The sequence below is a fragment of the Hetaerina americana genome, unplaced genomic scaffold, assembly GCF_022747635.1.
Source record: "Hetaerina americana unplaced genomic scaffold, ioHetAmer1.1.p SCAF_8, whole genome shotgun sequence".
Lineage (NCBI taxonomy): Eukaryota > Metazoa > Arthropoda > Insecta > Odonata > Calopterygidae > Hetaerina > Hetaerina americana.
The window spans coordinates 19,125,232-19,151,072 of record NW_027287427.1 but is presented as its reverse complement, the minus strand read 5'-3'; the positions used below and the strand labels follow the sequence as shown (position 1 = coordinate 19,151,072).

The following is a 25,841-nucleotide window of genomic DNA, read 5'->3' as shown; positions in this document are numbered from 1 at the left end:
TAAATAATATACTAGCACGTCAAAAAACAAGATAGGCAATGTTGGGATTGAAATACGAGGGCAGTTCAAGTAGTTAGAAATGAAGAAACCATTTTTTCAAAAACATTTTTTTTATTTTTCAACATGGTCTCCTTTTAGGAAGATACCTTTCTTCCAACGTTCCGGCCGTTTTTTTAGCCCCTCCAAAAAAATAGGATTTGTCAAACTCTCCAAAATACGCCTCTGTCTCGGCAATAACTTCCTCATTTAAGCTAAATTTTTTTCCGCGAGCCATTTCTTCATGCTAGGGAATAAGAAAAAGTTGCAGGGAGCCAGATTGGGTGAATACAGGGGTTGCGACAGCAATTCAAAACGTAGTTCATGCAGTTTGGCGGCGACAACTCTGGATGAATGTGTTGTCCACTGTGAGTAAATCGCGGCACACATCGAGCCAACAATTAATTCATCGCCAACTATCATGTAAAAAATTAATTGCCATTCCGGTTGGTACACCCATGGCCTCTGCTACTTCGCCCACTTTCGTTCATCGATCAGCAAGAATCATGGCGTGGACTTTTTGAATGATTTCCTCGGTAATCACGTCTGCTGGGTGTCCTGGTCGCTCCTTTTCAAAAACAGATGTTCGCCCACATTTAAATTCGCTGAACTGTGTTCATAGATGGCAGTGTCCCCATAAACAGCATCCAACTTTGCTTTTATCTCCTCGAATTTCTTCCCATCCAAAAACAAAAGCGAATTACCAAACAAAACTGCTCCTTTTCCATCTTAGTGAAAATCACGAAACACGTCTTACTCGAATGGCTGCCAAATTCAAACTAACCTTTAAATCAGTCTGAAATTTGTCTCACCGTCGTTTGATAATTAGCAGCACACAATGATAACATAAACTTCCCTCAGGAACGCCCTTTGTCCTAAAACCGGGTACTTATTGAACCACCCTCGTATGCTCATTGACATCCGATAGTATCCGATTGCTTACGACTGACTGAGTGGGGTAAGCCCAAATTTTGGCATGCAAATCATACCTGAGGTACTAATCATTATGGAAAATAAGTCACTCTTGGTCCATCATAAAAAAATCCAGGGGTTTGTAGCAAAGTCCAATGAGATCACATAAGTCCCACATAGGTAAATTACGAGCATAGAAAAATTATCAGCATTGAAATGATTCCTATATTTCATACCACACTCATTATATGAATGGCATTAAAAAATCCTAAGCCAAATATCCTTTTGGTTACTTACCGAGTTCTGAATATGCATAAATCTGAAAACTATTCACCAAATGGCTGAGTGAGCCACTCAAGCACACCTAATTATAATGAACATTTTGTGGCAAAAAGTACTAATTAGGGTTGAAATTAGAATTTCAACATAGAGCATGGAGCAAGGTTCATAGTATAAGCAATAATTAATGGAACATATTTTGAGCAAATGAATCATTTGTATAAAAATTGATCATACTTAAAAATCAAGTTTCCATGCAGATAAATTTCTCCTGCTTAGTCAAATAAATAGGTGCTTCATAATGCATTGAACAACAGGATTCCAAAACAGTGAAATATATCCTAAGAGCAGGGCATTGGAAAAACTAATTTGTTCTTCATGCCATAGAATAGGGATCCTGTTACATTATCAATATTCAGCTGTTTCTTAGCTATACGGCAGGCTTTCCAAATGTTGGAGGGGCTCATCCACATTAGTATTTAAATTTTCGAGTAACAGCCTAAAGAAATGTCATAAAAACAATGAAAAAATCTTCCAAGTGCATTCTGGTTTCATTTGAATAACACATTATGTACATTTCAATTTCATTTTAAGATTTTGTACAAATGTTATTTGTGCTCTTGATGCAAATCTTATTAAATAACACAAATTATTTTAACATATCTTAAAAATCCAATAAAATTCTTAAATTACATACATAAATCTGATTCTATTCACATTTTTATCAATAACTTGAGTCAATTTACAGATAGAGAAGCAAAAAAAATATAGGTATGCAAATCATTAAAACATTAAGCGTTAGAATTTGAAGGGGTTCACAAATAACAATCATTAAACCAATATCTACATGAAGACCAATACACATTGACAAATATATCATAAAAATGAACTTGAAATGAAGAAGAATATAAAATACGAAAATTATGAAAAAACAAATACAATTCTACATGGGTTTCAATTAATAATTTGACCAAATACACTGCTGCAGCTGATATGATGAAGTGCAGATGAAAAATGAGTTGATGAACTTCATGAGTTTTCAAATCAACAATTATAAAAAAAACTATACAATTTAATCTTTCATTCATCCATCAGTCTATGAACGAACTACCAGAAACCATGTTCAAAGATTGTCTCTAAATAAATATTGCTTAAAAAACAAGATATATTTTTAGTTGGATGGCACTATAAAATATCACCTTCTTCATTTAATATTTTGCGGAATGTGGGGCAGGACCTGTGAGAAAAAGGAGACCTTGGTTATAAAGATACTTCCATGGATTTTTCTATAAAACATTAAATATCACAACACGTGCCAACATGCAAATATTTTGTTCACCAAAAAATAAAACTAGATTTTAGGAAAAATAAAAAACTAAACATACAACAATTTTTTTACAGCAATAGAAAAATATTACAGGCAACAACAACAATGAAAAATATTTTCAATTGCAATCCCACTTCATGCAGCACGTAAAACTATGGAGCCATAAAGTCTGTGGTCACCTTTTGGGGATGTATCAGACTTCTTTTGATATGATTTCATGCCATTACACTGAGGTGTAGAGAATCTTAATGAATTGGAATGCCTGATAATTTTACCAAGCTTGTTTAGTTGATTGACGGTACTCTGAAATTATACAAGGGTCCAGTACATTCAACCAAAATGACTGGCTTTATAACCAATATGCATCAATCATAACGTGCTTTAATCTATATTAATATTAGTTAATCTACCGGTTAAGGTAGGTTTTGGATAGACACAACTACCAAATAATTATTTTGTTATTCCTGACATAACACAACCCGACATCCTACTCTACAACAAATCCCTCTTCATCTCTGTGCACTTCCTTCCTCCCGTCCAACATCCCTTTCCTATTCCTGTCCTTTCCTCATTTGCCTAACATTCTCCCCTCCATTACAATCTTTGATATGATCCCACTGCCAATTAATATGCTTTTCATCCATTCTTCCAGTCTCCATGAGATTTCTCCCAACAATCCCCTCTCATCACCCACCATATCTAGCACTTCCCCATTTGTTTTTCTTACTATTCATTTCACCTCCATTCTTCTGCTCACCCACATTTTAAAAGCTTCCAATCCCTGTCCATCATCCTCCTTCAGAGACCATGTTTCCGTGCTGCACATATCTACGTTCCATATCAAAGTTTTGACAAGTCTTTCCTTAACATCCTTACCCAACGCCCCTGTCATCAACTCCCTTCTAGTGAAAGCCTCTTTGCCTAGCGCAATTATTCTCCTTATGTCCCAACTACTTTGACCATTTTGGTCCAAAAAACTTCTGAGACACATTAATTGTTCCACCTGCTCTAGTTTTTGCCCTCTTACTTTAATGTTAATCTTAGTCTTTGTTTTATTTATTTCGATTTTCATCCCTTATCTATCGCACTAAATTTACAATTGACTCAGCAATGCTTGCAACCCCTTGGCTGACTGACAAACTAAAACTTGACCATAAGCAAAACTGACCGATTTAAAGAATTCTCCGCCAACTTTCATTCTTATCTCCAGTTCTTCCCGTGCCTCTTTAGTCATTTTCTCCATATAGATGTTGAACAGCACAGGTGATAATGGACAACCCTGCCTTACTCCTAATCCTAACACTGCCCACCTAGACTCTCTGTTGCCCACTCACACCCGAGCAGTCTGAGACATGTACAGGTTGTGGACTAGCCTCCTTTCCCTCCAATCTATCCCTATATTCTGCAATACATTCATTAGTTTTTCCCTTCAAAATCTACTTCCAGATTGTATTCTATATTTCTCTCGATTGTTGATCTCATTACAGCAATAGCATAGCACCGGCTATCTTCTCCCGTTCCTAAACCGAAACTGATCATCCCCTAAGTAATCATTTGTCTTACACTCCATTCTTTTGTCCATGATCCTGAGAGCAACTTAAGCTGAATGGGAAATCAAACTTACTGTTCTGTAGTCCTCACATGATGCAGCCTTTACCTTTTTGGGAAAAGGAACTAACATTGATCTCAATAAGTCTTCCAGCCATATTCCTAGTAGTAGTAGTTTTTAGGGGAGGCGACTGATGGCTAGGGTCATTTGCACCATTAGGAATGGATGGGAACGGCAGGGTGGAGAGAAACCTGGCGTCAGCATTAGCCTAATCTTTTCGAAAGGCTCCAAGGGGGCCGCAGTTTAATGTCCCATCTGACGGGAGCCATACTCGATCAAAGTGCTCTCCACTAAGCACCTTTAGTAGGGATTGAGATACCACTGAAAAATATCTTTTGCCTCCAGGATTTGAACCTGGGCCCTCTCGGTAGGAAACCTGTACATTAGCCACTGCACCATTCCAATCCCTTCCAGATTCCTTCCTCATAGATGCTATGAATTAATTCATCAAGACTCTTCCATCCACATTTTCCTAAACCTTTTAGTAGTTCCGCAGGAGTGTTGTCTACTCCCACAGCTTTTTTTGATTTCATCTCCCTTAATGCCATTTCTATCTCATCGTTGAGTCTGCCTGGACCTAAGCTATCTTCATCTACATCATATTCTCTTTCTATGACTAACCTTATTGGCCTAATTTTGTTAACACACAGTTCTTTTATATATTCATTCCATGTATCTTGGATCTTTTCTGTTTGAACCATTATCTTACCCAACTTATCTCTAACCTTAAACGCATATAAAGTTACAAATATGAAATCCAACTAATGCAATTTACATGTAAAGAATGGTCATAACCTAGAGAACTTCAAGGTTAAATGCTCCAATATTCAAACTGGACAGAACATCGTACTAGAGGGAGTGGAAAGAATTATCACTAAAATGTATCATAAAAAGGCTTATCTAAAAATGAAAGGAGATTTTTAAGCTATAAGCTAATCAAAATGTGTCGTACACAAATTTAAAGACCTACGTATGGAGTAAGATTTTCTTTCCAATAAACCCTTTCATACTAACGTTTTCATTAAATATTTTGAAAACCATTGATTCCAATTCATTAATCAATTTGAAAAATATCACAGGTATTTCACTTCAATTAAAAATGAAAAATATTCTTACAAACAACTTGCCTAGTCATGTATTATATATTTTGCAAATGAAACCAACTTTGCCATGGATACCAGTCTTAAGATCTAAACCAAATAACTTTAGAAGTCGATGCTGACCTAAAGGAAATGGGGCCACATCTTGAGCATGCCTTGGAACCTTATTTTAGGAAGCAGAATAGTCTATAATAAAGGGAGTCCACAAATGTGAATAGGATAACACTCTCAGCTTGCAAGTGGGCAAGGATAATATGTTATGCATTTAATGACAGGTTCATTTTTTTTTCTTTAAGTAACTTTAAAATGAATTTAATGAGGATACAACAGCAGAACATTCATATGATAGTTTCATGCACCAATTGGTACTCAAACAAAATATAATAGGCATGGGATATTTACTATATTCTGAAATAACTTAGTACTATTAGCAGCAAGTATTAAGCAGATACTGCAAAATTTGAGCATATAGTGGAATGTGAGTAGGTTCCAAAAATACTTCATTATTTTTATGACAATCTCCCTTCATTGATTTTTCTAGCATAGTTTAATTCAGGATTTCTATTCATTAGATGAAAATATTTACGTTGTTTCTTCCATTAAAATGAATGAACTGGATCTAGTGACACAAATAAAATACTTGAGTACTTGGAATGCCCCAAAAAAGGTTGCCTACCACACAAAAATAATTGCAACAATTAAAATAATTTGGATTCAGAGAGATGAACCCAGAATATTGATACACTGAATCCTATTTTTAAATAAATAAATAAAGATACATGTATAATGTATATGAAGTTAGCACTAGCAAACAAAACCAAAAACACATTTTATTTTGTTTCTATGAATGTATATATCTGTATGTATGTATTTGTGTGTAAGTATGTATGTGTTATTCGTTTGATTTGCCTGATTCCGCCCTCTCCACCTCTACTGCATTCGTCCTTTATACATGTTCCTATCCCTTATTTTTCCTTATATCTATTTCTATGTGAATAAGTGCATAAATATAAATATATATATATATATATATGTATATATATATGTATGTGTATATATATATATATATATATATATATATATATATATATATATATATATGTATGTATGTATGTGTATATATATATATATATATATATATATATATATATATATATATATATATATATATATGTATATATATATATATATATATATATGTATATATATATTTATATATGTATGTATATATATATACATACACAAGTATATCTTTTTTTAAGGTAATCTACCGGTTAAGGTAGGTTTTTGGATGGACACAACTACCACAAAAAATATTTTATTGCTCCTAACAAAACACAAAATCCATCATCCTACTCTATATCAGGTCCCTCTTCACCTCTGAGTACTTTCTTCCTCCCTTCATCACGTCCAACATCCCTATCCTGTTCCTTCCCTTTCCTCTTTTGCCCAACATTCTACCCTCTATCACAGTCTTCAACATCCCACTGCCGGTCAACACCCCCTTCATCCACTTTTCCTGCCTCCATAGGATTGCTCCCAACAAACCCCTCTCTTCGCCCACCATACCAAGTACTTCCTCATTTGTTTTCTTCTCTGTCCATTTCACCTTCTCCATTCTTCTCCAAACCCACATTTCAAAAGCCTCCAATCTACGTCTATCCTCCTGCTTCAATGACCACGTTTCCGCACTGTACATAGCTACACTCCATATCAAAGTTTTTACGAGTCTTTTCTTAACATCCTTACTCAAAGTCCCTGTCATCAACTCCCTCCTCCTTGTGAAAACCTCTTTGCCTAGCGCAATTCTTCTCCTTACGTCCCTACTACTTTGACCGTGTTGGTCTAAAACACTACCGAGATACGTAAACTGTTCTACCTGCTCTAGTTTTTGCCCTCCTATTTTAATGTTAAGCTTGGCCTTTTTCTTTCTAGAAAATCGCATAACCTTTGTTTTATTAATATTGATTCTCATCCCATACCTGTCACACTGAATTTCCAATTCACTCAGCAATGCTTGCAGCACAAGTATATCTATATAAATATATATATATACACATGTATATATACGGAGTTGGGCGGAGAGGACTCCCTAGTTTGAAAAAATCAAATAAGTGCACGCAGGCAAATTAGCAGAGTGGGAGTAGTGGCGTTAGCTGGAGGAAACAATGCTATTTTCAGTAGTCACCATGCAGGTGTCTGGTACGCATTGAGGCTCTCTCATAGAAACATTCTTTAAGAACAATAAGTGTGGTGGCACGGCAGAGGGCACTGTGGTCTAGCAATGAAGTGCATTTTCACCTCTCCTGCTCCGTAAATAAGCAAAATGTTTGTCACTGGGCGACTGATAACCCTTGCAAAATTCACCAAGACCTCTTCATAGCCCCAAAGTGACAGTTTGGTGTGCTCTGTTCTCAATGGGCATTATTAGGCCTTACTTCTCTGAATCTCAAGGTTCAACTGCTACTATTAACTCTGCATACTGTTGTGAGATGCTAGAGAACTTTTTATGCCCCAAGATGGAAGAGTACGGCGAGGAATATGACGGGCTCATACTGCCCATCATTCACGACAAATCCTGTAAGAATAATTTCCCCGACTGCCTTATATCCTTACAAGGTGATGTTCCATGGCCCCCTAGCTCCCTGTATTTGAGCCCAGGTGATTTTTTTCTTTGGGGATATCTGAAAGCCGTGGTTTACAAAGTTCGACAAAGGACCTTGGAAGATCTTAAGAAGGCAATAACAGATGTCATCACAGGAATAATGCAAAATATGCCAAGAAGAGTTTTCGAAAACTTTTTTGAACGACTCAACATGTGCAGCACTCACCAAGGTCGTCACCTGGATGATATAATTTTAAAACCTAATGAAAAAAAAATAGCTTTGGATGTTGTTTTCGGAAACAAAAAATTTTAAAAATTATCTTGATTTTTTTATAATTCACCCGTCAAATCAGGGACTCCATTCTGCCCCGGAATGTGTATGAGAATGAATATATATATATATATATATATATATATATATATATATATATATATATATATATATATATATTATATTTATACATATATTTTTTTGTTGGTTTGATAGGTGCACATTGAATAAGCACCCTGGTAGGTGTAAGTGATACATTTTTAGTCTTAGTTTAAGAGAACATTTTATTTGAAAATCAAGAACACCATCAATCCCAGAGGAACTGATTAATTTGTGAATTGCAGAATATAGTAGCTGGGACCACAAGAAGAACTTTGAATGAAGTAACAGTAAATATGGTCCGCCAGTTAGTTCATTCACTGTTTTGCTTATCAGAAGCCGAACTGGGCAGAGACTCACTTCATTATTCATCCCACTGATGCATGCATGAGGTATACTTGACAGGAATTTCATTCTTCTCCAAATATTTTTGTTCATTCATAAACATTAATTTCATCCACTTTAAAGTGTTCTCCATTAGAAATGAAACAATTATACCAGTGCTTTTTCCTATCTTCAAAGCACCTGTGCACTGCAATTTTTGTACGGTGTGAACTTCAATGATGGCATTCTTCAGTGATCTTTATTTCCTCAACATTGGCAAAGTGTCAACTTCCATGATTTTTCTTAACGTTGAGAAAAGGAAGAAGTTGCAGGGGAAATGTCCAATGCATATGGAGACTGAGATATAATAATCGTTTTTTATTCGGCCAAAATAACAAAAACAATCAGTGAAATGTGAACAGGTCCATTATTGTGGTGCAAATGCCATTAGTTCTTTTGCATCGAAGTCAAGTATTTCCATTTGATTGTTTCAAAGAAATGATTTAGAACTTCCAGGTAGCACTCCTCTTTAACACAAAACATATGATGCTATGGATATTACAGGAAACCGTAAGCCAAACCGCCATATTTGGTTGTACTTCATAGGCTTTTTTTTGTCTTGGATTTGAGGAGACCTCCATTTAGATGATTGGGCCTTAGTTCCAACAGCCATACACTCGTGCTTCACCATCAGCTCTAGATAGAGAATGACTTTAATTCAGCAATTCCGGAGCCGTGTCCATTTAGCACTACTTTTAGCTTAAATTTATTAATATCAAAATAAAGTCTGATGCCACATGCTTTGTGCCCAAAATATGAAAATACTGCTCCAGATGAGCCAAATAATGTCAAAATCAACAACGACCTCCCTGATAGTGATTCAGTAACTTTCCAGAACAATTTTATTTGCATTTTTGACATTGTCATTGGTTGTTGAAGACCTGGGCCATCCAGGGCACTCCGTCATCTTCAATGTTTTAACGACCCTAATTAAAATGTTTGCACCAGATGCAACTGCTAATTTTACTCATAGAAGACTTCCAAAGCAATACATAACATTTCTAACCTGTTTCTGCCCTTTATTCCATTCATAAAGCAAGTCTTAATGCAAATTATTCATTTCGTTCTTTCACAAGTAAAAATTCTCAGAGCACACCAAAACACAAGTAACTTTTTCGAAATTCAACAATTAAGTAAATATCCAATATGGTTCCTGATATAAAAATATGTCAGGGACACATGTACTAACACAACAGAAAGTTGTCAAAGTTGCACTTACACAGTCTGCAAAAATGAAAAATTGTGTATTTTCTTTAATATACCTCGTTATGGACACTGTGACAAGCAGATTGAGTATTACACCCATTTGATCAGTTCTAGGAAAAATTTGCTTAACTGAAGAAGGGTTTGCATGGTTTTTATTTTACTAGTAAAATAAATGATTAAATGTATAATAGGTGAAAAAACACTATGCACCATAAAAATTCATGGATAGTTGCATGAACTTTCCCTGCACAGAGTAACGTTGAATTGTTAATTCTTGGGCATACTGACCAACCAAATTTAACAGACGGACAGAAAAGACTAACCTCTCTCTACCCTTATCTTGATTACCCTAAAATCCCCAATTTATTTCAACCATATCCAAGTAATCTGCCCAGCATTCACCTTATCTGGCATTGAAATTTCTTACTACTAACTTCTCTCCTCCATATCCACATCATAAAAACCTCTAATCTATTTTTATCTTCTGCCTTCAAAGATTGATTTTCTGAGTTATAAACAACTATACTCCATGCATGAATTTTCACTTATCTTTTCTATAAATCTTTATCCAAGATCTCCCTCCCCCCCCCCCTCAACTTTGTTTAAGTTTCTTCACCTTATGCAATTATTATACTTTTGATCTCCTTCGAGCATTGCCTGTTTTCATCAAAAATACTTACTTGAGAGGTTAACTGACCTGGCCTAGTTTATGCCCTACAACTGTTAAGCTTCTCATTGAAAATTTCTTCTTTCTTGAAAAGCTCTTTACCTTCATTTTACTAATACTGGCTTTCATTCTCTATCAGCCATAGTGGTTCCGTAGCATTCTAAGCAATGACGGCTAAACTTTGGCTGATCACATTAATATAAAAAACTAGTAGCCCATCGGGAGGTTGGTCTGATATGAGGACTAGTCAAAAAGTATCACGTATTTTGAATTTTCGTGGGCTACATATATTTGATTTTCCATTTTTTTGTGGCGTTATATTGGTATTTATGTCTGTCTCTCACTTATGCCAAAAGTTCGGCCATTTTAAATGCCCAGTTAATTGTTGACAGCTATTTTGCTTGGATGTGTTTTGGCTTGTCTTCAATTTTTGCCTGTTCCAAAAAATGAATCAAAAGAATCTGTAGTATCAAATTCTGGGTAAAAAATGAAATATAGAGCATGGACACATTCTGAATGTTGACTGGGGCATATGGAGAAGCTACCTTGGACTGAAGCAACAATTATCGGTGGTACAAAATGTTCTCAAAGGGCCAAGAAGATGTGAACGAGGAAGAGCTTGCAGGATGCCCGAGCACGTCAACAACAGGTGAAAACATTGATGAAGGGAAGAAAATAGTGTTGTCCAATCGTCGAATCACCATTAGAGATGTTTCTGAGGACCTAAACATATCGATTGGCTCGTGCCATTTGATTTTTACCTATGATTTGGGTATGACACAGGTCGCCGCGAAATTTATACCAAAATTGCTCAATTTCGACCAAAAACAGCAACACATTAACATTGGTAATGAGGTGTTGGACTCTATCCACGACAACCCAAATTTGCTTCAGAGGGTTATAACTGGCGACGAATCATGGGTTTATGGCGATGACGTGGATGCTAAAGCTCAATCATCCCAATGGAAGCTGCAGCACGAGCCTAGACTGAAAAAACCTTGCGAAGTTAGGTGGAATGGGGAGTGGAAGAACAAAAATTGGCTTTTGCCAATTTTTGTTCTTCCACTCTCACTTCCACTGCTCACACATCGTTACTTGTGCGCTAAGTTTTGGCCAAAAACAACACACTAATGATGCCGCAGCCTCTGCATTTCCCAGATCTGGCCCCCAGTGACATTTTCTTGTTCCCAAAACTGATGAGGTCCATGAAAGGACGATGCTACGCTAAGATTGATGAGATAAAGACTGCATCAAAGGAGGAGTTGAACAAATCACAAAAAATTATTTTTTTAAGCACTTCAAGGAATAGAAAAACCGTTGACACAAATGTATAACATCTAATGGGGTTTACTTTGAAATGGATAAAATAGTATTCATGAATAAATATATAATTTTTGAAAAAGAGTTATGGTACTTTTTGAACAGACCTCACATGAGGGTCGTTAGTGGAATTTACTTATCAGGGTATGGGGTTCAGTTCCTTTCCCTGTGCCAACAATAATCTAGTACCCAAAAAAATAACAGCTTGAGTGAGACTGAGCTTGCCCAGAGGTGTCCACAGGAATCGAACCTGGGTCCTCCAGTCATTAGTTAAATGCTCTACCCACTGGACTAACATCTCCAACATCAGATTATTATTATATGACATGTGCAAAACTTTTCATTCAGCTTTGATGAACAACTTGATAAATAAAAATTAAGTAGCTTTATTACTTCATCATATTATCATGTAATTATCAACATAATTTAATGTTTGCAGATAACTGCCCCCCTCCTATCAGAGAAGTATTTTAAAATTCAGGATTTTGGGGCAAAGAAGATTCATACAGGTAGTTTATAGACACATCAAACTTATCATTAGGAAATGATATGAGTGAAAGTCATACAATTTAGAAAGTTAATAATGGTAAATATTAAGAATGTAGAAGCAAATTTACACATTGCTAAGTTTTATTCTTAAAATACCTACATGAACATTCCCTAATATTTGTTCTTCTTGGTGCTAGAGCATTCCTCCTTGTCACTTTGTACAGCAATTATTTACAAAAAAAAGGAAAATTACACTCATATAAATACTGCGATATATAGACAACAATTAATGATCTTTAAAAATATATAGAATGAACTGACACAGGAGGGCAAGTATCGATAAAGATAAATGCACAAAGAATGTCTTGGAAGAAAGTAAACAAAACCAATGGGAATTAAGGGAAGATTAAAACAAATGTTTCAGAAATCATAATCAATAATAGGAGGATGAAACTTAAAAAAATATAATATGATAAAGATTTAATATTAAGCTACTGCAATAAGAGAGATCCAGAACACTGCGAAATAGGAAAGAAGAGGACTGAGACTTTAATGCTTTATTGACCTTTTGATGATAAAGTACGACAAAGATAAAGTAAGAGATAAAATTCTAGTGAGTATAGAGTTTGATGGTCACATTGGGAAATTTGATAATAAAGAAACCGGTCAAGTTTACCTAATTCACTGCATTATCTAAACACTGTTTATAATTTTGGGTAGTATCTTTTCATAGATAGTTAATGGCTTAGCATGATACTAAATTCATGAATCATATTCATTTAGTAAAATTATACGTTTAAACATTTAGCACATTTTAGATGAGAGATCAGTAATGTAGACATACCTCAACCATTCCGTATTTTATAATTATTTCGAGACTTACGCAGCTGATATTGGCAGACCATAACAAAGTTGTACAATGAAAGAAAACTAAAACCCATTAGAATCTTATTTTTGGAACAAAATTGTCACTTGATCATAGTTTTCAAGAAACTGTTTGATTTTTAATAAAGAGGCACTTCATAATAGGACAGCTAACTCAGTGAAGTATATTACTTCTGATATATCTTTCACTGAAAGTATTAGATTAGAGTTTAAGAGTCAGACTCAGGATGGATCAGTAGATGAGTTCAACCTAATTATCTCAGAATTTTTTTCTCTCCCTTGAATCGATTGTTTCCACTCTTTCATTTAGCATGAACACTAAACATATTATATAAAACCTTTCCTTGTAATCCGGTTTTTCATTTGCTTTTTGATTTCAATTCATTTTTACACACAAGCTGGTATTTAATGGTATTCACCTTGTAGCTTTTCTACAACTTTCTCGTACTTTTTTCCTAGCTTAACTATTGTACATTTTCCCGTACTTCTAATCTTCTCCCACTAATACTGCATCATTGATGTAACGGTTAATAAAAATCAAATAAAATTGTATGTTCTAAAAAAGAAAAAGTAAACCAATAATTAAGAACAATGCACAAATCTAAATTTTAAGATATGAAACAAAAAAGTGCTCTCCATTAAGGATTGAAGAGGGACCACACACATTGCTAAAGATTACCCTTTTTTACTCCGCTTAAGAAAAATCCATTGAGCACAAGAGCATTTATTGCATTATTCATGGCTTATGAACAAGACAAAATAAAATGTGTCGAAGAATTTTATTACACACATATAATTCCCTATTTGGGGACTATTTGGGAGTTCTGTGTTCACAGACCAATTCATTAAACACCAAATCTTGCTGATTTATCAATAAGAAATACTACACTTATATATGATTACATCATAAGATCTGCATAAGTCAGGGTTAATAAACATTTACGAGTTTTAAGCATCTCCAAAAATATGCCCAAATTGACACTTAGCAAAAATATGGATCAATAAATTTTCATTTTCTTCAGCCTATGAACTTGATTGAGATTTGCTGGTCTCAGTTTTGGGCCATCCCTTGTCCATAATTACAACAGTATACAATCAAATGATGGTCATAATAATATTTCTCAGAATATAGACCACATCCAGGGTTTTCATGATGTGACAAATAGGTCGGGAGTAAAGGATTATCATTATATGAGGCCTATCAATAAGAAGTAGATTTTGAATGGATCCTCAGCTGTTAAACATTGCCATGGTCTTCTAAAAAACTCAGCAAGCAGTGTACAAGAAAAAAATACCCCAAAAAAATTAACCCGGAGACCAAGTACTCTGAATGATGCACAATAATCTTTGTGAACAGAAATGGATGAACAAAATGTGAAATTCAACATACCGAACCATATCATGGCAATTAATGTGATTATAATTTACATAAAAAACCTAGAAAAGATATTGCAAAGGTCAATGATGGAAGATTAACTGAGAGATCTAGCTTGAATGGTACCCATCACTTTTGTCAGCTTCCGACTTACTACTGATTACAATACTTGTAATATTTCTTTGACTAATGGAAAACATTTTAGCACAATGTTCTCTTTCGTTTCCTGCCAAAATATTGAAAATCGCTAACTGCAGAGACATCAAAACAGAATCTGCAACTAAAAAATGATCCATACTAATGTACTGTCAAGTAATTGTTAACGAAAAATCTTTCCTGGATTTACAACATAAATTAATGCCTCAATGAAATTACCTGAGTTAATATTTCTGGTCTTGGGAATTGTTGGCTGGATATCCTTGGTTTGATACAGTTCCCTGAGAAGTTAATATTTGGGCAGGATTCCATTTTGAAACTGAAACAAAAGTTATCCCTAATAAAATATTTCAGCCATGTTTAATTCTAGATATTCAAAGGAAAATTATAACCGTTATCCTTTATACACACGTATATTATACAAATAAAAAAATGAAAGCATATTATAATAAATCTTTGATCAGGGAATACCTATTCTATAAAATAACCTGATAACTATGCTTGATGAATGCTACAAAAGTTTTATCATTACGAATATCACACACCAGTACAGTCTCAGCTTTTTCTTTCTTTACTTTGTGCTTGGGTTGACCATATTAAAAAAATTGAGTCAGATTCCATCACTGTAAATTACCCTCGAAAGACCTTCATTATTTTTTTGCTTCCCACCCAAAAGATTTCACCAAAAACAAAAACTGCAAACATTGTCAGGGGAACATGGACTTGAAACTAAAATAGTGAGTGAGATCAGTAAATTTAAATAACAACACCTAAACATGCACATCAAATATTTCATCCCTAAAGCAATGACCTACTTATATTAACTCACAAAATATTTTTCTATTTTTATTTTTCAGCTCTTATGCACAATATAAGGGTGGCCAGAGATTAGTCATTTCTTATCCCATGCTTTAAACATATTATCATCATTTTCCAGAGTTTTTTGAGGGGTCATATATATATGTAAAAAATATATGTTTTGCCATTGCACTCACTTCAGATGCCAAAAGCTGTTATATAAAATTTAGGATTTTACTGTGTTTGCATGAAATGAACAGTTTGACAGTGATATTGAGTCACATAGGATTTTCAAATGAGCATCAGACGTAATTAAAAAAAAAAAATAATTTCCACAACATGAATCTTTTCTGGTAAAACTCAATAAATCCAACATTTTCTCTCCTACCAAGTCATTTTCCATATTTTTCCATGGACTATTATTTCCAACCAATTTTCAAAAATTGGGAATATCACTGGCCACCCCAAATAAAGATAATCCCAAAGAGGCAACACAGCAATTTTTTATGATGTACACAGTACATACATCAGTTATATTTTTTTAAACGATTTATAACACCCTTCTACTCACAAAAACCCACCTGTTATGGGTGGGTAGGCTGTGCCGTGTAAATTGATGTGCATTAGGAGGGTTGTTATGCTTGTGTTGTTCTCCCATATTTTTTAACTGAGACAGAGACATCAAGACACTGTGATGATCATTGGCCCCTGAAAGTGAATAATACTAGAATACCTCAAAAATGCATATGCATTAACTTATGTAAATAACTATTAAACTTTATCATTTAAGCGTGCTCACAAAAAGTGATAAAAATGGCAAATGGTATTTGTATGTATTAGTTACAGTTTCCATTATATTTTGTCATAGTTTCAGACCACTAAAATTCAGGTAAATATAAGAATATTATCAGGAATATTTTATAGCTTTCACTTTCAGGAAGGTTTTCTCTTTAATCTACACCACAACAAGAACACTTCGGTGCAGAAATAAGATCTAATTTCTTGATGTTGAACTCAATGTTTTCAAACATTATATCAACAATGAACATGATGACAAATAAATAACCTTATCTATGATATTCAGCACAGCAAAAAAATATGAGTCAATTATATTAATGAAAATAACTGACATATAAACAATGGAGTAGATTTTAAAGTAATTTGTGCACATCATTCAACAAGTAGTTCATTGCATAATACATTTTTTATGATACTCTCACTCACTTGCCTATTTTTTTCAAAGATATTAATCCAAAAAAAAATAGCATGCTTTCAAAATTTGAAACATGAAAAATCAACATCGTAGAACCATACAGTTTTTACTACAACAAAATTTCACCAGCTTTCCCTCATTAAAATACAATGTTTGTCCTTATTCTCTGCAAATATGTGCCGATAGTGTTTTTCTGCATGAAAAAACTATTGACACTTCCTAAAATACTCTAACTCAACAGCAACTCTAACAGGTGACTTTTGAATTAATTTCATGAATTGGTAAACATTTATAACGACATATATATACATAATGCACACAAAGAAGTGAGGTAGCGCTAGCAAACAAAACACAGTGAAACACACACAAATGAAACAAACGTACTCGGAATTTTCAGTGGCCAAACCACCTACGAGTTCCTTCACTCCCTTAAGAATGGTCAAGGTAGGTCACCTAAAATTCAGAATACGCACGAGTTTCATTTGTGTTTGTTTCTCTGTATTTTTGTTTGCTAGCACTATCTCACTTTTTCATGTATATTATTATTCACATCCGTGTGACTTTCCTTCAAGAGATATATATTATTTTCACACTAACCCCTGTTCATACAATCCCGTTCATTACTCTGTTTAGAATAATTTTCGACAAGCAGAGTTCATTTGAATTTGATGCAATTCCTCAAAAAAACCTTTCTTGGAAAAATTTATTACTTTTAAGTGATTCTGATGTACAAGAAGCAAAGCCATCAAAATATATTTGCTATGAAACTATTAGTACTTATATAGCAGTAGATAACACAACAATTATCATTGGTGGTCAATCATGAGAAATGGTATCAGAGGAGCTTCATTTATCAATTTAATAATTCTGTTCAAGAAAGAACAATTGATTATATGGACTGAAATCTAATGATCACAAGAATAGTGTCAAGATTACGATGGGCAGCATGTACCTAGGCAGAGTATGTAGCTTATTTGCAGGATTTTGAGTTTTAACCTTAGAACTTCTTGGGACCTATAGTAGGGTGATTTTAAAAATACAGGAATTTAGAATGTTACTTTACACTAAGTGAGTAAGTAAGAAGTTTATCCAAAGTCATCAATTTCAGAGAATTAGTTATTGCCAGAACTACTCTATATGCCAATGCTCTCATAAGGAATCAACAGAAAATCAGAGAAACCTTCAACATATGACTTAACTCCAAAATCAGAATGTGTACGAGGAAAACTACACGCTATTATCAAAGAAGTATTTTTCAAGGTATTGACAAGCTCGAATAACAATTTTTATTTAATCATCAATTTTACTTGCCAGGAACCATTTTTTGCCCTTAATTCTATAAGTTTAGCAGACATCCCACCATGCAAGGCTAAATAAGGGTAAGTGGGGGCTAATCTAAGGTCAGGGAACCCATCATGCACAGAGCAGCTCCATTCACAACAAGATGAATAATATATTTCTTTGAATAAATGGAAAAATATCTTTACAATAATTTTTGTACTTTCCACTGCACATTACAACATTATAGATAAGATAAAAATAGATAAAAACATGTAATCAATATGACTTTTATCAAGAAATTGAGCTTTAAACCAAAATGTTTAACTTTGACCCTTCTGCTGCATGGGTTATACTGTCCAGATGAGGCTGTTTTTTCACAAGTCATTCTGACATTAAAGTAACAAAATTGTCATCTGTGCACTCCATGCTTTAACTTTTTTAAATTCCCCCCGAACTCTTTTAACATTAATCTATACCCCAACATTGGAGCTAAAATAATTTGGGAATGAGTATTGTTAAGGTTTTGAGTAAGATGCAAATAATATCTGCACTAATACCGTCTCAAAAATTTTAATACCTCCTCTTTTGAAAGTATTCTATAATGGCAGATTAAATGAAAACTCTTGGTTCTAAATCTTTAATATTCTGCAACTCTTTTAAACATTCTCTCTAGCCTAATGCCCCATTCCCTTATCTTTGCATATAATTTTGGAAAATAATTCTAGTTTTCCTTGCGTTTTATTCCACTAAAAGATTTTACTTTATTACTTCATCATTTTTCTTCACTGCTCCCAAGTTCTTTGTCCTAATTCTCAAACCACTAAATATAATTCACAGCCTTCAGGAAGTTGTACACATTGATGACCAGTCCCCACATATTTATCGAGCATTATATGATGTAATTGGTATTGGTGTACTTATTTGTAGTTTTCATACTTCATTAGTAATGTTACCTAACCTTATTATAATTGGTAAAAATGCTAGAGTGATTACTCTATCCATCCAAATGTTCTCACTTACTTTCTACCTAATTTCACATGGACCATTAAATACACCTTTCTCGGCTCCTTTAATCATATATTAGTTCTAAGATTTGATTCCCTTTTCAAATATTTTTGATCATCTTACTTTGTTATTTTATGAGCATGTTGGTTTTCTTATACTCATAAGAATTTCATGTGAAAATAACCACTGAAGCACTACCTCTCCTATCGCTGGGCATTGACTCCACTCCATGAATTAGCAAAAACCTTACTGAAATTTGATGCTGCAGAATTAACATCTCCGTGACCCCCGACCTTTGATCTATTTGGCATGAGTAATCCTACCAGGAGCAATAATTGCTTCAGTGGGCTGTTTTAGTGGTCAACAGAACATTCAAGTCCATCCACCTCCTCAGGTTGCATCCAACAGGGAGAAAGTAATAGAAAAATAAATGCAATTTTATGTGAACATCTGCAAATTTTCTCACTTTTTCTTAAAACAGCCACATTTATTATGGTTCTCTCAGAAAACAACATAAAGATATGGTTAAAGACTACAGAAGGCATGCACAATCATTAGGAGTCTAGTGGCAATCATCTACCAAATACACTTGTTCTAATTGGTTTCAAGGGAATGTCTTATTATCATTGATTGGTAAAAAAAATACAAGTACCAATAGGAATATTGTCATTTCTCATCAAATATGACTCAGCTTCATTGTATATAAAATGTCTCAAATGCTACTAAATAGGACTTGAAATATTCCAAGTCATAAAATTTTAAATAGAAAAAATATAATAGGTAAATATTTTTTGATTATGAAACACTAAATATATTTGCAAAAGAGGGGACAAATGAAAAAAATCTTGCAATGCATAATTATCATACAGAAAAAACCTCATAATGCCCTTTTTTAAGGTAAAAAAATATGACTGTGAAGAGACAGTCAAGACTGTGCCATGGAAATTTGAGTTCTCCAAAATTTAAAATCCTCCTGTGCCATTTATGAATCACTGGATGCTTTTGAACAGAAAAAAGTACTCGACAACTTATTCAGGATTACTATAAGTCTGGATTCACAATCTTCCTTGCATTTTCGAGAACTGATTTTTTGATTAAAATTTGGCAATCCAGAACTTAAAAAAAACCATAAGCACAGTAATCAACCCGAAGGTCGGTTTAGTAGGTGATGGCAGAGTCCACCCGGTACTAAGCCCGACGGCATGTGAAATTCACACATCAGGGTGAGGGGGCCAGTTCCTTACCCTGAGCCGGTTTATGGTTTCCCAAGAAGATCTGGTACCTAAAATATCATACAGCTTGGGTGTAGCTGCAGGTGCCCAGAGTGACTTACCTGGGAATCGAACCCAGACCCTCCGGTCAGTAGTCTAATGCTCTACCCCGTGGACTATCGCACCCCACAATCCAGAACTTTTAAGTAATATATTACTAGAAGTTTTTCTTTATAATAGTGCATTAGCACTGTGTAACTTATCAAGATTATCTTGAAAATCGTAGCATGGATAATTTATACCATCTCATCTTTCATCCAACAGTCTTATAGAGGTGACTTCTCTGGCACCCAGATATATTATGCATTATTCCTCAATTTCGTTGTGATCAAAATAATAGTATTCTAAATTCAAGATTTAAATAGATAAAAATGTTTAAGGGGAAATATCTCCAGATATTTTTCTGGTTATTTTTTGAAAAATTAAAAAAATATTTCATTGGAAAATGAGCACTAAAAATAATTTCAAGCAAACACTGAAGTATGTTAAAATTAGATTTACAGTAATATTAATTGAATTAATTAAAAGCTATTCATAAAGCTGCATACTTCTTTGTCTTATGGAAGGCCATGCAATCCCTGTGATCGTCATGGACCACTTTTAGTATTTTGGATTAGATGCTCAGCTCTTCCAGAGCTGAGCAACATTTCTACCAAGACTTCATAGACAGTTCTTATCAATGAGTTTCCCAGGACAGAATTCCATAGTTTTTGCAAAATCTATGCCTCTGGTACGTTCTAATTTGCACCATTCGGGGAATAGGTCAATACGGGTCAATACTTCAATGGACTAAGTCTTCTGTAAAGATGTAATTAGAGCAACTTGAAAAATGGAAGTCATTGATAGGGGAGATAAACATTGAAGAATTATGATAAAATTTACTGTCAAATGATCATAAACTGAGGGTGTACTAGTATGTTTTATCTACATGAGACTGACATCTGATTTTACATGACTCCCACTTGAAACTTAAAAAGGTAACCAGATAATACACTGATATTACTTTTTTTGGTAATAACATCCACTGGACATGAAATGGACATCATGTCATATTTTACTGACAAGATGTACATGGGGGGACAACAAATCCACTGATAAAAACATGTACTACCACCTATTAGTGACTTTATTTATGATTTAGAGCAGACCACTGGCTAACCTTTAAGAATTTGTAACAAACTGCAAACAAGAAATCTGGTGGGTGTACACCTAGTTGCAATGTTGAAGTTGTTTTCACTTTTCTGATTGCAAATACAAATATCCTAGCTATGGCCTTGAAGAAAGATTTTCCATAAATAGAGGTTTTTATCTTTTACAGTACCTTTTTGAACTACAAAGTTTGCATCTTATCCACCGATTATCAATGAGAGTAACAACTGAGTTATGCAATGGGAGATGCCATTTATAGTAGGCATGTGGTTTTCATTATTGTGAATAGGTGACTCAGATCATATGTCTACTAGGCGAGTTATGTACTCATTAGCAAACATGCAGAACTCATTATTCAACATTACATAAGCATATTTTCATTTGTAATGATTATCCTTTTTTTTGCAATGATATTATTTTTTCCTAGACATTCCCAGACTCATAGCAACCATGAACTTGATTTTCATGATAATAAATCAATGTAATTAATTTCAAAGTAAACATCAGCACTCAGGTGCATGAGAAATGTGAGCTAAGGAGCTCATAAACATATTGAAAAGATCTAAGCTATTCACAAATCTAAAAACTGAATCTGCCCAAGTAGAAGTTGATTCTGAAATTTAGAATATCTTGTAACCAGTTTTCCAAAAAATGGATTAATATTATGCTGAGATAAGAATGAGAAAATTACACACACAAATGTAGATGATCACTTTCAAAAATTTATAATGGTGGTAAATTTATCTCAAGAAAGTGATAAAAATCAAATTAAATATTGATTATTTAATTACGTTGACAACTTCAAAGCTCTAAGAAGACTGAAAAGGCTAAATAACAGCTTACTACTTTAATTTGTACCATATTGACCTGAATAGTATGACATTTTAAAATTGCATTCACATGAGTGCGATGTTGCATAGATTGACAATTTATTTAGTAATTTTTTTAATCACAAAATTGAAGAGAAATGGGCATGATAACATAAAGATATATCATACCATTCAAATGGAATATTTCCCAAAAAGGACACTTGAAAGATATTGATTTCAAATCACAAAAAGTTCATGCCCTGTTCTCAAAAGCAAAGTAGTCCCAGTAAGCAAAGCAGCATCTGTTAACAAATGCTGGATTTTACAGGAATCAGGCATTCATCAAACAATGCCACATTGTACAGATACAAAAAAATTTTATTAAATCAAGGTCAACCATTGCAACTGCACCTTTGGAAGACTTGAGAAATTAGCATTCACAGCCATTGAAAACTGACAAAAACATGGGATGAATAATTTCACTAAAAAGAAAAGGACCAGATTTATGAAAAATCAATTTGCTTGAAACTACATAGCTACGTCCTTCCCTGATCACAAAAATGTGGCATAAAGGGCCAGCAGTTTATCAGATAATCACGTTTAAATATAGCAAATAAGTGATCGATAAGGCATACTATCCAGGTGATGATAAATAAGCATTTGACGCAGTGGTAACATTCTATGCTAGCATCATACTATTATTCATGTGCAGCCTCCTAATTATTGGTTACATATTTACTTCTAATTTTTTCATTTGGCAGATGGTAAATTTAAGCTTCATCTTGTTTATTTTGGATTTTTATCATTATTTCATTTATTTCCACATATGTATTGATATATTTTTGTTTAACATGTGAATATACGATGAATTAAGTTTCTCTGTATAGGGTGAATTATCTCAGGGAGACCACTCCCCCTTGAAGTGATTGTGAAGCGAGAGATGATAACAAGGGCAGATGATCGGCCAGGAGAGGCTCCATGATTGTCATCCTTCCTATCCTAAATGCTGACAATAAAAAACGTGATCCTAAGTGGTGTATCTCTCAAACCTTGTTACTTCCCCCACCCCTGACAGCCCTTAGAAAGGCATAAAAAGGCAAGGAAAGAGAGCGAAAATGTTTCCAAGGGAAGTTTTTGGAGGAGAGTGTGACACTCGCGAAGGAATACTAGTTGATGTGAATGGGAAGCCAGGGGCAGAAGTAACAAAAACAAGCACCAGGTGAATGAGATTGGAGGACTGTGGAGATTGCAAGGAGAGACATTCCTGCATAGCTAGCACTCTTACTTGGATGTAAGGTAGCAGCCCACAGCTACTCATAGGATCAAATCAGGAGGAGCAAAAGTCACATTTAATCCCCAGATTGGTGAAAAGAAGAGAGACAGATAATTTTAGGAATAAAAGAATATTTCCTCCATTAAAGAAACCGAATTAATTTCCCTTTTATCCATGGGAAGGGTAAAAGAAGAAATACAGAAATAAAACCCACATTACCATTATTATTATTACCCTAAATTTACAATGTACATGTACCTAACTAAATTATTTAGAATTAGGACCAAGTTTTATAAGTGAAAACTAAAGAAAGATGTTAGAAACTGTCAGAAGATTAGAGGCTAAAAAAGCTGTACAAAAAGCCCAACTACTTTCAACTACCGTATGATATTCAAGTTGCAAGTTTCAAAGCACAGAGTAATCTGGCACAATTTCTACTGACTTTTCCTGAAAAAACAGTACTTGTTTCCCCTCTAGCAATGACACCCAGCAATCTCATCTAAATTATTCCCCCAACCAATAGAAACAGGTCACCATATGAAGGATAGTGAAATACTTAAAAATATGTCGTTAGAGTTATATTAACGAAAAAAAGATATCAATTTCCTGTTCACTCACTGATTTGAGCATAAGCTGGAGGTATTCACTATACCATTTCTAGATGCCAATAATTTTATTTTACTGCCAAGAAATAACTTTCTAAAAATATGCCTACATATTGTTCCAGTCAAATTTTTAACTAATTATGTAAAAATAAAAGAATATCAAAATCCTTAGCAAAGTTTGAAAACAATTATTGTTATCGCACTAAAACGCAAAGATAAACCAATTTAAGGAAAGGTCGTCTAAGCGCAGTCTTCTCTAAAAGTTTCATTAGGTAATGACATTTAATAGTAAATGAAAAATCAGATTGACCATTCATGAATCATACAACTAGCATTATTCATTTTTTAATCATTCTTGCAAAGTTTAACACTTGTTTAGTGTACCAATATGTAAATTACTCATACTCATTTAAATTAATGTAAAATCCAATATTGCATTATTGTAATAATCCCACCAAAAAATTATTCATAAGGTTTATTAAAAGAAAACCACATATACAATGTTTAGGATCATGGATCATGTTCACCTTTTCTTCCATCCCGATATAATGCAATGTAGAATGCAAACTGGATTCGTAAAACCAAAAAAGAATGAAAATAAAATATAGCATTTATGATAAGTACCTAATTCCTTTTAACTAGAAAGCTGTTAACAGACAGATTTTTGCCGATGCTACAAAATTTTGTGAAATTGCAACTCATTGCAAGCGTTATCATTAAATAAATTTCTGACTTGCATAGCCAACGCCTTATTAGGGCGATGCATCGAAAGCATGGTAGTATATGTATACAACAGTTTTCTATGACCTCCACATCATATTTAGCCTCTTCTTCTGGACTTCACACTCTTGAAGGCCTGAATGGTAAAAAGCAGGGGCATAATTTTAATAAGGCCGAATACTTGGCAAAAAATAGCAGTGGGAGATGGCCTTTCATTGCTTTCTCCTCTATTGTTATGTATGCATAATAGGTTCACTTAGGTATCTTCTTCCAGAAAAGACCCGTCTTGTCACCATTAAATATTTATTGTGGCAGGTCACCTTCACAATTTACGAGCTTCTCGAAGTCATCAATGAAGTTCTCTGCTGTCTTCAACTCAGAGCTTGCTGCTTTACCATGCCTCACAATGCCATGGATACCAGTTCTTCCCTTAACCTTCTTGAACCATGCAAGGCTCCCTTTAAATACTTCTTCGGCCATTGATGATCCTGGCATCTTCTTAATGAGTTCGGCAAAAACTAATTCTGATCTTCTCAAAAATAATATTCTCATTAATAGTGTCACATTGCAATTTCTTTTCATTTATTCATACGAAAAGCAACCTCTCAACACCTTTGAGAATACGTAAACATTGCATAGATATTCTTGCCACTCTCTTAGCATCTATTCCTTTCTATTTATCTATTCTCACTTAATCTTGAAGAAAATACAAATTTTTAATGTCAAACAAATGTATGTGTATGCTAGATGAGCCACGCTCACATCTTGTCCTCCATTTTTAATGATTTCACTTTTCTTTTCTACTATTATTTTTATTCTCCTATGGCTATCTTCTTGCAATATGCAATCCTGGGAAATTTTTAAAACTAAGCACAAAATATGCGTCATTAACCTTTGCACAAAAAAATCACAAATACTAACACAACACAACTTGAGCACAATTTTGGAAAAATGTGTGATCACTAGTGATACTTAGATGCTAGCAGAAAGAATGCTC

General features: G+C 34.2%; 1 protein-coding gene across 7 annotated transcripts in view; it reads right to left on the bottom strand.

Annotated features, from left to right (window-relative positions):
- Positions 1-1,623: 1,623 nt before the first annotated feature.
- The window catches only part of yem (yemanuclein), a 58,776-nt gene continuing 34,558 nt past the window's right edge, over positions 1,624-25,841 (bottom strand). For 2 of the 7 annotated variants that reach the window (XM_071596672.1, XM_071596673.1), the window contains 4 exons: positions 16,100-16,226; positions 14,940-15,039; positions 2,734-2,857; positions 1,624-2,464 (listed from right to left, as the gene is read on the bottom strand). In XM_071596672.1, coding sequence (XP_071452773.1) covers positions 2,436-2,464; positions 2,734-2,857; positions 14,940-15,039; positions 16,100-16,226 — 380 coding nt within the window. In that variant the 3' untranslated portion in view covers positions 1,624-2,435. Of the gene's footprint in view, positions 2,465-2,733; positions 2,858-14,939; positions 15,040-16,099; positions 16,227-25,841 lie in introns of those variants that run through there. The other 5 variants (XM_071596674.1, XM_071596675.1, XM_071596676.1 and 2 more) reach the window with 5 other exon arrangements.